Source organism: Symphalangus syndactylus, chromosome 8 (assembly GCF_028878055.3).
Source record: "Symphalangus syndactylus isolate Jambi chromosome 8, NHGRI_mSymSyn1-v2.1_pri, whole genome shotgun sequence".
Classification (NCBI taxonomy): domain Eukaryota; kingdom Metazoa; phylum Chordata; class Mammalia; order Primates; family Hylobatidae; genus Symphalangus; species Symphalangus syndactylus.
Window position 1 is genome coordinate 99,943,735 of NC_072430.2, and position 15,331 is coordinate 99,959,065.

At 36.3% G+C, this 15,331-nt stretch overlaps 1 protein-coding gene across 1 annotated transcript in view; it reads right to left on the reverse strand.

Annotated features, from left to right (window-relative positions):
* DNAH7 (dynein axonemal heavy chain 7) overlaps positions 1 to 15,331 on the reverse strand; it is a 380,869-nt gene that overhangs the window by 61,935 nt on the left and 303,603 nt on the right. The window contains exons 52-55 of the mRNA XM_055290080.2: positions 10,505 to 10,638; positions 9,438 to 9,773; positions 2,571 to 2,697; positions 1,506 to 1,700 (exon numbers count right to left, since the gene is read on the reverse strand). Of these exons, the coding sequence (XP_055146055.1) occupies positions 1,506 to 1,700; positions 2,571 to 2,697; positions 9,438 to 9,773; positions 10,505 to 10,638 (792 nt within the window). The remainder of the gene's footprint in view (positions 1 to 1,505; positions 1,701 to 2,570; positions 2,698 to 9,437; positions 9,774 to 10,504; positions 10,639 to 15,331) is intronic.

The window sequence follows — 15,331 nt, forward strand, 5'->3', positions numbered from 1 at the left end:
AAGATGGAGTCTTGCTCTATCGCCCAGGCTAGAGTACAGTAGTGTGATCTTGGCTCACTGCAACCTCTGCCTCCTGGGTTCAAGCAATTCTCCTGCCTCAGCCTCCTGAGTAACTGGGATTACAGTGGTGCACGACCACACCCAGCTAATTTTTTGTATTTTTACTAGAGATGGGGTTTCACCATGTTGGCCAGGCTAGTCTTGAACTCCTGACCTCAAGTGATCCACCTGTCTCGGCCTCCCAAAGTGCTGGGATTATAGGTATGAGCCACTGCTCTCAGCTGGAACAAAGACATTTTTAAAAACCTACCCACTTATCATCTATTTATAAAAATAAATAAATATTTCAAAACAAATAAAAAGGGTATTGTACTGAAATTTATTGTATTATTTCTTGTTTTTTTAAAAATATTGTTTTATAAAGGAAGACTTGAGAATGTGTGTAATGAAGAAGCCAATTGAGAGCTATTAAAAAATCACAAGAAGAGAGCCATCAGGGTACCAGGAGTGGTAAACCTTGGTGGGGAATAAAGGAGACATGTGTACCTGTGAAACTTTAGGAAAAGCTATGTGGTATCTCAAATTAGAAATCTTCATGCTTCAGTATAGTAATAAAATTTTAATTTTAAATTAGTTGAGGTACTCACAACACATACTTGTCTCTAGAAAACATTTTTATTACCAACAAGGAGAAATCCAAAAGAGATCACTTCCAAATATTTGAATTCGTGTGAAGACATAATCTCATTATCACATATAATACAACAATATAGGTTGTATAGGTAACAAAATAAAATATAGGTTAACCAAACAAAACATACTCTCCGCATATCTAGCTTTCTTTCCTCCAACCTCTCCCAAGCAGAGCTCTTGCATATTAAACTCATGGAAAGCAGGAAGTCAAGGGAGTAGAAACAAAGGAATAGAAAAATTTAACTGGGAATCGGAAAAATATTAGCCCTTGTGCTAAAGAAAAATTGTGAGAAAGCAACAATTGCTATATATCCCAGATGGGAAACTGTGAATATTATGTCCGTGTCAAGTATAATACTCCTCAGCTAGTAAAACAAGGTCTCGTGAAAATTGTTTTAGAACTACTGTACAAGCTTTCTCCTTTTTTCAAATGACACACACACAAAATTTTATTAGCTTGTATCCTGCATTCAGAAAATCTAAACAACAGCTGTTCCATAAACTTTAACTCATCTGCTATTAGGATTGCCAAAATCTACATTGATAATGAATAAAAACCTGGCATGGAAATTCAACAAGAATATTTTCAAGAACCACACAGCATTCTTGCATCTTAATACATTTCAAGGAGTTTGAATGGAAGTTCAAACAGAACCACTGACTTAGAAAGGGGGATAACATAAATCAAAGTTTGCATTCTAACATGCGACCAGTTGTTTAAAGCTTATTTAAATCTTGCTTTTATCAAAAGATATTTAACATTCTTTTCTCCATTTAAAAACATTGGAACAAGCAAGAGGGTTAAAACATACCAAACTATCATATACTTTCTTCCATCCATCCTTTAAGCGCATAAACTCTCTACGAATGGTTTTGAAGGCAGGCAAATCATCTAATCGACATATTTCATCCCAGGATTTCTGAGGAAGCCATGTACAAGGGTTGGCATAAGGATTATCCAGTCCAATGCCACCAGTTAGCAGAAATCTCCACTCAGCTTTATTAATCTTTGGAAAACAAGGCAGCATGAAGAGTCAGAAATGAGTTCATCATAAACTAGTAAGCTTACAACCACTATAAAAGAGTTGAGTGTTGACTTTCAAGTTTCAGATGTGGTCTCTGTGAAATTCTATAGCTAGTGTTATAGCTCAATATTTATTCTTAAGAAACCAGTATACTCATGATAACCAGTTTTCAAAATAGGTCCATTTTAAATAGTTACTTTTTGACAATTTTCCTCCAGAATTACTTGTCTAAATGTGAAAATCTGAATATGTTCTATTTGAATACATGTTTTCCAAAATGACTGCCTAGAGTCCCTTTGGCTCTAGAAATTATAGAAAGGCAGAAATCCATCAATGTGCCATGTTTTCGACTATTTTCCATAAAGTATAATGAGTTACTGATACACAACTTTTGCAAGAAATGCAAGAATAAAGCCTTTATTTCTTCAGAATTCAACCAATACATCACCTTATGAAATCCATAAATCTTTAACACGTAAGTATATAAAATAGTGACTTTACACAGATTTCAGTAATTTGCACAAGTCTTTAAAAACATTTACACTACTACCTGGTGTAAATGTATCAATATTAAATAAATTTATATGCATAGCTGTATGAAAATCTAATATAATCGATTTATTTTAAAATAAAACATACAAAAACTTAATAGTAACATAATGGACTCTGTGTTTAATTTATATCTCACTTCTGTGAAATTTATTCTCCTGATAACATCTTGCCCTAACTATAATAACAAACAGTATTATTGCTTAACTATTTACAATCTTTTTATATATATTCTCATAAATATTAATAAATTAATGAATCAGTGTTAAGGGTTTTTTTCTTACAAATGAAAACAGTACTGACCGCCTGCTCATGCAGCAGTAGATTTACGGTTAGACAGAAGGAAAAGAGCAGCTTATCCTTTTCAAAGAGTGACCGGCAGACATTAACATACAGTGAATAAGTAAAGTGATCCTTGAGAATCTGAAGCCTAAGAGTCAACAGCAAATAAGGGAAATAAATAAAAATATACTTTAAAGATAATGCTCTTAAGAAATTTACATGTATGTTCTTCTGATAAACTTTCTGGTCAATTACCCCCAAAACATTGAAGAATCCTCATTAACTGGGTGCACCAATTTGAGAGCTACACAGTGTAGAAACACTTCAGTCCAATTGCATTTTACTGTGGACTGAATTTTTTTTTTTTTTTTTAAACTTAATCTTCTTGGAAAAAAGTTAGTGGATGGTATATTAATCTGTTAGGTTAAAAAGTTTACAGACTGTTTTTATCTACAAAGCATTTCTGGGGGTAAAATTTGACCTCTTTATAACAAATAATTTCAAATGTTTTATATTGTATATTAAATGAATAGTCTAAAATTAGTAGCTTCTTTATTAAATTTAGTATTGTGCTACTCATTATAAATTCATAAAAGCTGAAGAAATCACAAAACTTGGCAAACTCCATTTTTATTTGCTAGAGGCAAAATATGAAAATAGGAATAATCACAGTATTTCCTTTTTATTATTAATTTATTTATTTGAGACAGGGTCTCACTCTGTCACCCAGTTTGGAGTGAGTGCAGTGACGCAATCTTGGCTCACTGCGACCTCCACCTCCCGGGCTCAAGCCATCCTCCTGCCTCAGCCTCCCAAGTAGCTGGGACTACGGGCATGCACCACCATGCCCGGCTAATTTTGGCAATGTCCTGACTGATATTCTAAGCTGTCAATCATCCTAGCTCTTTTTTCCACTTTTCCTTACCTGCCTATTTTCTTAACTATTTTATCCCCTGAAGCATTCCCATAAAGAGAATTACAACAAATTGATGTATCTTATTTTTAATTGGGAACTTCAAAAAAAAGGTTTTTGTAGATAAAGCCTTGGCAATAGTTTCTAAAATACAGTTGAATTCTTAGAAGACTTAAAATAAACATACTATTTCTGTCCCATTATGCTAATAGGTTGTCTTTTCATGCATGGCGTTGAATTTGTCTCACTTGTAGCAGTACCATACAATTAATACAGGGTGACTCACATTTGGTCTTTTTAGAGTAAAACACAATTTTCTGCACTTTGAAACAAGTCTCTTCTTGTAGACAGAAAGATTGAAGGGAAAATTATAAAGGTTAATCATATTATAAGTTCAGGTTCAATCACTAGTAAAAATGGACATATGATATTTTAATAACCTTTTAAGGCAAAAAAGAAGATTAAAATTATCATTCTCAATGCTGGTGAGTAATACAGTGATATAGAATCATTCATGTTTCTCTGATGGAGTTGTGTGTTTGAATAATCTTCCAGGAAAGGAATTTATATCAGGAATCTGCAAGAAGTGAACACCTTTGTCCTAATTTTGGGATTTTAGCCTAAGAAAATAATCAAAGATGCAGACACTTATATTTACTGCAGCATTACTTAGAATACAAAAGCTGGAGACCACTTAGGAGTGTTTTTTGTTTGTTTGTTTGACAGGGTCTCACTCTGTCATCAAAGCTGGATTGCAGTGGTATGATCATAACTCACTGTAACCTAGAACTCCCGGGCTCAAGCAGTCCTCCCACTTCAGCCTCCCAGGTAGCTGGACTACAAGTGCATGTCACCACACCAGGCTAATTTTTGCATTTTTTGTAGCGACAGGGTTTTGTCATGTCACCTAGGCTGGTATCGAACCCTTGGGCTCAAGCAATCTGCCTGCCTCAGCCTCCCCGAGTGCTGGGATTACAGGTGTAAGCCACCCCACCCAGCCAAAAGTCTTATAATACAAAAATTATGGTACATTCATAAAATGGTATGTATATTGTGCAACTCCTAAAACTTATGTTTCAGAATACTTAATAACATGAGAGAATGGTCTTGATAGAAGTGAAAGAAAAAAAAACTGTGTGCGTAATTATCAAATTACTTTTGCAAAATTATGACAGTAAGAGAAATCTGAAATAGCTGACTCCATCTTGCTTCTAGCCTCACAGGCTGGCTGTCTTGGCTCATTCCTGGGCATGGGCCAAGCTAACTTTGTGAGAAATTTAGTTTACTAGCCATGATTCCAGAGGTGGTAAGATTTGCAACTTCCCCAATCACTCCTGTAAATAACATCACTATTGTAGAACCTAAGATTGACCTTTTGGGCTGTCTTTTCAGGCTTTTGCATTTCTGACTATTGGATGGCCTCACCTAGACCAGTAACTCCTCTGGCAGCCCCCACCCAGAAGCAGACTCAGGGAGGACTGTTTTCCTTGCTGAGTTCCTATGATTGTGTTTCCAACCAATCAACATGCCTTCCTCCCTAACGCCCTGCCCATCAAACTATCCTTGAAAAGCCCTAGCCTCCGAATTTTCAGGAGATTAATTTGGGTAATAACTCCATCTTCCGCGTGGTGTGGCCAGCTTCACATCAGTTAAACTCTTTCTTTATCACAATGTCATGGTCTCAGTGGGTTGATTTTCTATGTGCGGCAGACAGGAAGAACCCATTGGGTGGTTACAATTACATATACATGCATATTTGTACAGCAACAGATTCCAGGATATTTAACAAAACTATATCCTAGTTAGATTTTGTTTCTATATTTATGTTATTTTTGTTTTATTTTGTTTGCTACATATTTATCCTGTTACATAAATTCTAATGCATTAAAATCTTATAAATAACAGATGATCCAAGTTATGGCAATTGCACAGTATATACCATACTAGTCATAACATATTCTTGGTACCATATAATAATCACTACCAGAAGACAAACAAGAATGAAATACATTTATATCCCTAAATAAAAAAAATAAGAAATAATTTTAGACCAATATTAAGATTCTAAAACAATCAGGTTGGCTAGTGTTAATAGTCACATGTTTTCTATGCTTTTGGTAGAACTATCGTCCAATAACTGCCTGAAGTCTACCAGTTATTTGATGTCTATCAATGATTGGCAGAAAAACAAATCATTCCTGCGAGAACTCATTCTCTTTTTAATTTCTGATTTGGGAGCTAGCTTCTTAATTGGAAACTCTTAGTTTAACAACAAAAAAAAGATTAAACAGGACTGATCAAAGTTTCTCTCTTGGTACAATGCTTTGGAAAACTATTGGCAGTATTTACTAAAAGGGAATATAACCATGCCCTGTGGTCATCAATTTCATTCCTGGATATACACCCACCAAAGACAGGTACATATCGGCACCAAAAGCCATGTACAGGAACACTCAAGGAAGCAAAATTTCATAATAACCCCAAGTTGGAAGCTACCCAAATATCCTCAACAGTAGAATGGGTAAATGATTTGTGTTACAGTGTTAGGACAAGAAAAAATTGAAAATAAGAGACTCAATTCTTTATGTTGAAAATAAGGAGATTTTCCTTCCCTCCTTTTTTTCTTAATGTAATTTAGAAAACCTAAAATTATAGGTACTTCCTCCTCTCATTGAAATGTATATAAACCGTTTTGAAAACTAGTCAGACCTTTGTCAGTTTTATGACCCAATAATGTCTTTCTCAAAGATGCAGAAGCCATTTCTTTGAAATCTAAACATCAAGGGAGATAGCCCACTTGTCTCCAAAGTGCTGCAGAAGGGTAGGAACCTAACTTCAGTCAAGCTTATTTCAAGTTGCAAAACTACCTCCTGTCATACAGATACGAAAAGTTTGGTTTTCCTCTGGATAAAGCCAATTTGCTAACACAGATGGTCACTTCAATTGCCAAGTAAAGTTAGGATGAACTAAGTGTGATGTAATGGGTTTATCTGCTTGGATAATTAAAGGGGTGAGATTCCTCTCTGTCTTTGCAATCTCTTTGTGATTGCCTCTGATTATGTGTCATGTTCCATTTACTGTTTATTCAACAATAAAACTATTTTCTTTCTCTACGGTCTTTGAGGAGAGAGTTTCTGGGCTGGGAGAAGATGTAGTTTTTAATTATACTTCCCCAACAATAGAAAACTAACAAATAAGTAAGTAAAACACTGCACTAGACAAAACAATGTGCATTAATTTCACAAGCATGACATTGAGTGCAAGATATCAGACACAAAAAAGCAGACACTGTGTGATTCTATTTATATGAAGTTCTAAAACTGGCAAAAACTAACCTGTGGTGTTGGAAGTCAGGACAGTGGTCACCTTGGGGGAGAGGGTTAGTGATCAGGAGGGGACACTTCTGGGCTGTTGATAATGTTCTGTGTCTTGAGTTAGATGCTGGTTACACAGGTTTGCTCACTTATGAGAATTCACTGGGCAAATACTTCTGATTTCTGCACGTTTCTTCATGTATATTGATAACTTCAATAAAAGTTTTAAAATCTATTTTCTCTATTTACCTTTTGGTTCCAAAATTATACTTTTAGTATTACGGCAGACATACATATGATTTTAATTGTTTTGAAATTAAAGAAGTTCAACTAAAAAGAAAAGGCCACATTTTGTTTTCTAAATTTCATCCAAATCACACATCTGGGTAAAAAGGATTTGCTTTTCCTTATATCTTAAGGGACAAAAGCACAGTAATGAAGAAACAAATTCCATACCTCGGATGAGTTCTAACTTGATATAATAGGAGACAATAAAGGACCCATCATTATTTTCAAAGCATAGAATTGTTTTAATTTTTAAAGCTTATATGAAAAATGTCTTCAAATGGCAGACCAAAGAAATTTTCTTCTCTAGACTCCAGAAAATACCTTGATTTTAAGCTAATTAACAGATTAACATTCTAGTGGTTATTGTTATAAGCAAGGTAGAAATTAAGACCAGTAGTGAAAAGCAGAGCATTATTTATTGTGTGGCTATAATGTGATTAGCACTGTAGTAACTACTGGGAATAATTTTTTTTTTTTTTTGGAGATGGGGTCTCACTCCCACTGCCCAGGCTGAAGTGTGGTGGCACAATCACGACTCACTGCAGCCTCAACCTCCTGGGCTCAAGTAATCCTCCCACCTCAGCCTCCCCAGTAGCTGGGACCACAGGCCCACACCACCGTGCCCAGCTAAATTTTTGTATTTTTTGTAGAGACAGGGTTTTGCCATGTTGTCCAGGCTGGTCTCAAACTCCTGGGCTCATGCAAGCTGCTCACCTTGGCCTCCCAAAGTGCTGGGATTACAGGTGTGAGCCACTGTACCCAGGCTGGGGATAATTTTTTTTTTTTTTAATTCTTGTCTCATGGAACCCAGAATCTAGTATGAAAACCAGACATGCATGTTTAATTAACTAACTTATAATGCAAATAGCTGGGAACTTTTCTAAGAAAGATCCCTTAAAATTTTGTTTTCTTTATTTCTGTAATCCTTGCTAAACTTGAAAATTTCTGAACTGGAAGAAATAAACTAAACATTTTCAAATATCATAAAGATGAATAAACTCTATCATTATGCAATGCATTTCTTCCAAAAAAACTTACCTACTCCCTCTCTTTCTCAATGGCAGGTATCTATATATCTATATATATTTTTGACCAAGCTCAAAGTGTCAGACTCACACCTTTATTAGTCTCATATTCAAACTCGTAAAATAATAAATCTTACTAACAAAAAATTGCTAAGTCTAAGAACACTCAAAATTTTAGACCTCTACTATGATAAAGGAATTAAATTCAGATTTTAGTGAGATTAACATTTTGGATTTCTAAAAATAATTCTTAGCTGTGAGTGATAAATATTAAACTGAGTTTCCCTTGTGGGTCTGAACAGTCAAGAAACTGAAGTATTTAGGTTCATACTGATCAAGAAGGTTATAAAAGTCAAAAGTTGTAATTAATTACTTTCTTTTTTCAAAAAGTAATTACACATTAAACTCTATTAAAAACATATCTTGGCCGGGCACAGTGGCTCACGCCTGTAATCCCAGCACTTTGGGAGGCTGAGGTGGGCAGATCATGAGGTCAGGAGATCAAGACCATCCTGGCTAACACGGTGAAACCCTGTTTCTACTAAAAATACAAAACATTAGCCGGGCATGGTGGTGGGTGCCTGTAGTCCCAGCTACTCAGGAGGCTGAGGCAGGAGAATGGCGTGAACCCAGGAGGCGGAGTTTGCAGCGAGCCAAGATCGCGCCACTGCACTCCAGCCTGAGCGACAGAGCAAGGCTCCGTCTCAAAAACAGAACAAAACAAAACAAAACAAAAAATGTGTCTTAATACCAAACTGAAAATTATCAAACTGATTTTAAAAAATCAAATGAAATTTAATTCTCTTGTAGATTTAAGTCAGGTCTTAATTCCATTACTTATTGTAATAGCCAACAGTAATATAAAGTATTTTATGTAAATAAGAATAATAGAAAAGAAGCTCTATTACCACAAATAATCACAACAAGGTTTGGGAGTTTTTTACCCTGGCATTTGACAAATTTTACAGATGTGTATATTAAAATGTGAATTTGCAACTTTTAGAATGCCAGTTCGTACAGGAGTCATATTTTAAAAAGTATTAACTACTCTTTCTACACTTCCATTCATAAATATATTTTGCAAATGAAAAATGAAGGTAAATGTTTTCTCTTTCTAGAATTACATTATAATTCTAGATCTCTGTAAACAGTTTCTTGGCAGATTGAATTTGGACACATCTGTTCAATTTCTAACCCTCACATTTACTTCTGATACAATGATTAATCAAGTTCATTTTAGGTAAGTGGCTGTAATGCTTGTACCACTCAGACAACAATGGAGGTCACAAATTATTCTCTGATTTCATGCATTAATTAGTTAATATTAATTAGTATTTCCTTTACATACCTTATTGCCAAAATTTCTGATTTCTCTGAATTTTCAATAGACAGGATGAAAAGGTTAATAAACCAGGTCAGTGAATACTGGTACATGGGCTCAATATTGGCTAAATCAACAAGAGAAAAAAACAGGATGGAAGAATGGATGGCAATAGGACGATAGCCCATGCGGGTGGCATCAATCTTTTTCTCTGTCTCTTCGGCTACTTCCTGCTTCTGAGAAATCTCATTAGCCAAGGCCTTGGAGGAAGATAATATCTTAATAGCAGTTTCATCTTCTAATATATTGCCTTCCGAAGATGAAAGAACTTCTAAAATCTTGTCTTCTATTTCTTTTAACTGCCTGGAATAAAACAAAATTTTCTTAGAAGAAACAGAAGTCATTTAAAATCATTTCACGTATATGTTCTTTTATAAGAAACAAAGAACTTGTAACCTAAAGAAGTGCATCACTTTGTGACAAATATCTGTAATGGTGATGCCTTATAATTAATTTCTTATCTCGCAAAATGTCACAAAGATAGGCCTTTCTGCTCCAGTTCCCTTTTTAATGATCATTTATGGGCTAACTAGAGAGAAATACGGCAAGCCAATTTACTCTGCCATCAAGGATCTCAGCTCGGAATGAACAGAAAGTAGCACTCCGTTTATTTTCTGAAATTTTACATGACTTATACAGCTTACTCTTTCCACCTATGATATATATGCTATGAGCAGAAAGTGGGATGCAACATATTCATTCATACCATGCTCCAGTAAAAACAGGTTACCTCAGTTACACAGTGAATACTAAAACTCTTGTGCTAAAACACTGTGGAATATTTGAAAATACCCTGCCCTGACTTCTGGCAGGCCTTCTTGCTCTTCCAGTGCCTAAGAACTTGCATGTAAAAATATACTCAATAATGCAGTTTTCTAAATTAACATAGAGGTATAATTCCTTACATTTTCCTGTTATATTTTCCCTTGCAGTATTCCTATTAAATCTAACAAAAGAGATCTATAAAATGTATTTTAATTCATTCTAGTGATCTGGAAACAAATAAGAATAGTTCTGTTTATGACATTTAAAACCTTTTATTTTCAGCTCCTTGTAATATCAAGGCTTGCTTTTCTTCTTCAAGGTCTGGCCTTTCTCGTGCCACCACGATTCCCAGAAGCTGATCTTGCATTCCCTCAGGGGTTATCATGAAGTTTAATAATGTTACCTATAAATGAAAAAATATACAAAAATTACATCATTATTTCTGTTAAAAACGCCTCTGCTTTTATGTGTCAAGTTCTGACCTTAAAATAGACTCCATTTTCTATATATGGTAGTACTTATGAAGGTGTAATTTGTAGAGACTATGATTAATGACATAGGCAAACATGGTTGTTGGATTTAAAACCCACCTCAGTTTCTCATAGTCAGAAATCTAATACCTCAAAGGGTTTGTTGGGTGATCAACTTATTCTCATTTCAAAGTAGTCCAATTTCTGAGAACTCTTTAACAGCAAAATTCATTAGAATCAGGTTGGAAGCTATCTTTCATTTCAGTTCATCAGAGTAGCCACAGCATAATATATCGTTCAAAGCCTGGCTCTAGAATCATAATAGTTGGACCAGCTGATTTACATTTTAAGGATTCTAGTGGTGTCAAAAGTAAAGGAAATCTTACAAAGTGAGATAAGAGAAAAGGGAACACTGTAATTACTTGTCATGAGTGAAGTATTTTTACAATCTGATAATCAGCCACTACTGTGAACTAAGGAATTTATATTTTCATGGTGTCTATCCAGACTGTCTGCCAACACCTGCTTCATCTGGGGACCTAATTGCTCTCACAGGCAGGTCTCTCTTCATTGCCCACACCTCCTGGTTCTTTTCCATAAGCATGCAAACATGCTCAGGTCTCTTTTTTTAAAAAAGCAAACAACAAGCAAATCATTCTATTGCCCCCACAATCCTTTCCAGCTATGGAATAACCTCTCTTTGGGCTTTCACAAGGACACTTATTGAAAATGTTATTTATATATATTTTCTGCCTCCACTTCATTTCATGATACAGCCCTCTACAATCTGCTCCCTGCCCTGCGTCTGCACACTCATCCGCACACACTGCAATAAACCATAGTAACTTCCTGGCTCTGGTCACCAATGAACCCATAAGTCAATAAACACTGTCTTGACCTTGGCTTCATTTGAAATCCTCACCTTTTTTTTTTTTTTTCATGTAAACTGCAGTCTGCCTGACCTAATATCTTGAATCACATCTTTTTTTTTTTTTAAGTCAGATGGCTCTTTATTATCACCATGTATCACCAATTTTTTTAATTTTTAATTTTTATGGATACATAATAGTTGTATATATTGCACCTATGTCTTAAGCACCACCTCCCACTACTCCCATTCACATGCCTTTCATTTTCCTGCACAGAACTGATTGTGGAATCCCATACACGCTGTCTATGAAATGCCTCCGTGTTTGCTCTGCTTGGACGCCCTTCCCCTTGTTATCCACCAGATTAGCTCCTATTCATCTGTCAGTGTGCAGATCAAGTGTCAGCTCCTCTTGGACACTTTCCCAGACAATGTGTTCTATCCCAGTCACTACCCCCAAGCTACTTTCTGCACTTCCTCATAGGGGTCTTAACTCCTTACAGCACATATTACACTGTATGCAATCATGGGCATATACACCTCTCTCCCAGACCAGAATGAAAGTAACTTTAGCACAGGGGTCGTCTCTTATTTGACTTCACGGTTTTATTGTTCGGCACAAAGTCATGCTCCCTACAAACTTACTGAATGAACAATCAGAATGCCCACATTCCCTGTTCATAGAGTTGCTCTCTGCTACTTCTATTTCCTAAAATTTTAGTCACTTGATGATTCTTCCCAAAGGCATTTTATATAAAATAATAGCTACCATGAATCAGGCTCTATGATATAAAGAAGAGTAAGATACAGTCTGGTCCCTGCCCTCAAAAAGTTTTCATCTAGTTGAGCAAACAGAAGAACAAAGAACATACATTGGGATAAGGACTCTGAGAGTGGTCAGCTTGCAATGCTACAGGAGCACAGAAGGCACCCAACCCAGATCAGGGAGGCAAAAAGGACTTCCCCCAAGTAAAGGACACCTGAGCTGAAACTTAAGTGTGATCAGCAGTTAGTCAAGAGAAAGAAGAGGGCAAAATTCTACAGGGCAGAAGATTTCAACCTTGGATGCTGATTGGAATATACTGTGAAATTTAAAAACCAGTAGTGTCTGGGTCTTATGTCCAGAGAGTTTGGTTTAATTGGTCTAGAGTGTGGCCTGAGTATTTGGAGTTTTAAAAGCTCTCCAGGTGATTTCAGTGTTCAGCCAGGATTGAGAACAATTGCTCTTGGCAAACAAAACAGCAAAGACAAAGCAGCAGAGAAAGGCAAAGCACGTTTAGAGGAATCTATTCTACCAGTGGAGAGTGTGCAGGTAGGACCCAAGGAGCACTCTTCGTCTACTACCTATAATTGAAGGCAAACATTTTCTACCACATGTATCAGAATTCAATGTGTACAGTCGGCAATATTAGAAATACTTGTTTTTTAACACAGGAACAGAAAACCAAACACTGCATGTTCTCACTCATAAGTGGGAGTTGAACAATGAGAACACATGGACACAGGAAGGGGGACATCACACACTGGGGCCTGTTGGGGGGTGTGAGGCAAGGGGAGGGAGAGCGTTAGGACAAACAGCTAATGCATATGGGGCTTAAAACCTAGATGACGAGTTGATAGGTACAGAAAACCATCATAGTATATGTATACCTATGTAACAAATCTGCACGCTCTGCACATGTATCCCAGAACTTAAAGTAAAATTAAAAAAAAAAAAAAAGAAATACTTGTTTTTTTACCCTTGAAAATGCTACAAAAATTTCAGCAACTACCACAAATCATCAGAAGTGACTCAGTGTTTGCTCCTGATTTCATCATTTCCCTCCCAAAGTACTTTCCCAAACCCAGATTACACCACTGCATTCTATATGTTAGTGACAATTTTGTCCAAAACTTTTAAATACATTTTCAATCACAACTTAACCTAAATTGTAGCAGCTAAAAAATGCCATTTTGGCATACCGAAATCTGAGGGTTTTTTAAAATTAGAATTTTAATTCGAATTGTAAAACATGTGAACTAGTAGAGAAGAAACAACCCCACGGGCAAACTACCTACATGTAGCAGGTTATAATCAACCAAACCCAATACAGGCAGCTTATTCAAAAGATTTATTTGTAAAGCAAAAGCGCTGTTCTTGTTTTTATGTTTTATCCTCTCAAGGCTCAGCTAGTCTATGAAGTACCTTGCGTGGATTAGAAAAAGATGTTGTCTGCATGCAGAATCAGCCCCGCACCAGGCCAATGCCTAAGCAACTTGGGGCTAGATTTCAGCCCTCTTCAACTCCACCTTTGTTTTATGTACAGACTGCACAACTATAGAAGGAGCCATCACTCTCCCTCCTAAAGATAAGCAGTATTTTACCCAACTGGTGGGAAGGTAAAAAAAAAAAAAAAAAAGAGTCAAAAATGTTATTTTTCTAATCTTAATGACTTTTTTAAAGCACCTTTGGAGGTTTTGCCTGATTTATAAATTGTTTGCATTGCCAAGGCGCAAAGGTTTTCCTTTTTTACAAACTAAAAATAGGTAATGCTGTTACTGAGGTTGCTGTTCTCTCTACTTTTGGTTTTTGTCTTTTCATCTGTTGTTTCCTGGTGGGCGGGTCTATGCAAACCTACCCCTGAAATCAGCAGAAGCTGAGGCTGAAGAAAGAGGCTGACATACCCAACTTCTTAGAAAGAAACATCTAATAGGGACTTGACGAACAGAAGCCATGTCTGTGTCCTGGGTGGCAGCGAGACAAGTCGGTGGACCCCTGTGCCATTACCCACCAAGACCCAGGGCTCATATACCACAGGAGAAGTGATTTAGAAGGGATGTGTAGAATAATTGAAGGTTGTTTGACCGAAGGGCAGGACGTATGGTAAGTACCTGCTCTTACCGAGGCACAGTAGATAAACTGGAAATCTTAGACCTTTCCCGGAACAGGGTGTAAATCAGAAGCCAACTTGGTGGATTAGCATCCAAGATGCAGTTGCTTTAGCTTCCACGTCTCTGTATTCCCAGCTCCTGCTACTGGGTGGGAGATACCGTGTTTCCCTGCTTTTACTTATAAGAAAATATTTCCTCTGCAGGGACAGAGTAATTTTATTTTTGTAAGAAAATGTCCTACCTATGGCCAGTAAGTGTAAAACAGCTTCTTGCAAAACCCCTAGGAAGGTGATTCCCTCCTTCCACCCACACCTAGGCACCTCCTCAATGGGGTATTATCTGGGTTAAAAACTTTTCCCCCACTTGTCCCATGGCAGACCATGGAGGCCACTAACTATAGACTACATAGATATAATCATAAATTTATATGAGATAAGCAATTTTTAAAATTGAGCAATTTGGAAAACTCATTAAACGTTATGTAATTCTCTACTGCTTTGCCATTTATTCATGGAAAAAGTATAATGCTTTCAAGATATTTTCCCTATTGGCATGAGAAACCAAGTCCACAGGCTACATTTGCTTTAATCCAAAAACCATAGGCACAGTGGTAGCAAAATGCATGTTTTACAACTTTTACTTCACTGTGTTCAGACACAAGGAGGTATCCATTCATATTCCATTAATGTTGGGTCCTTTCACATCAAGACTGTTCAAATCAAGCCATTTATTCTCAAATAAGCATTTAAGAACATAAACTATGGTTTCATAATTTTATTTTCATTTAGACTCAAAAGGATTATACCAGCACGACACCATCCCTTGGGTGCTTTTGAAAGCAAAAGGTACATAAAAGATCCTAAAAGTGGGATCCAGAGGAAGTATTA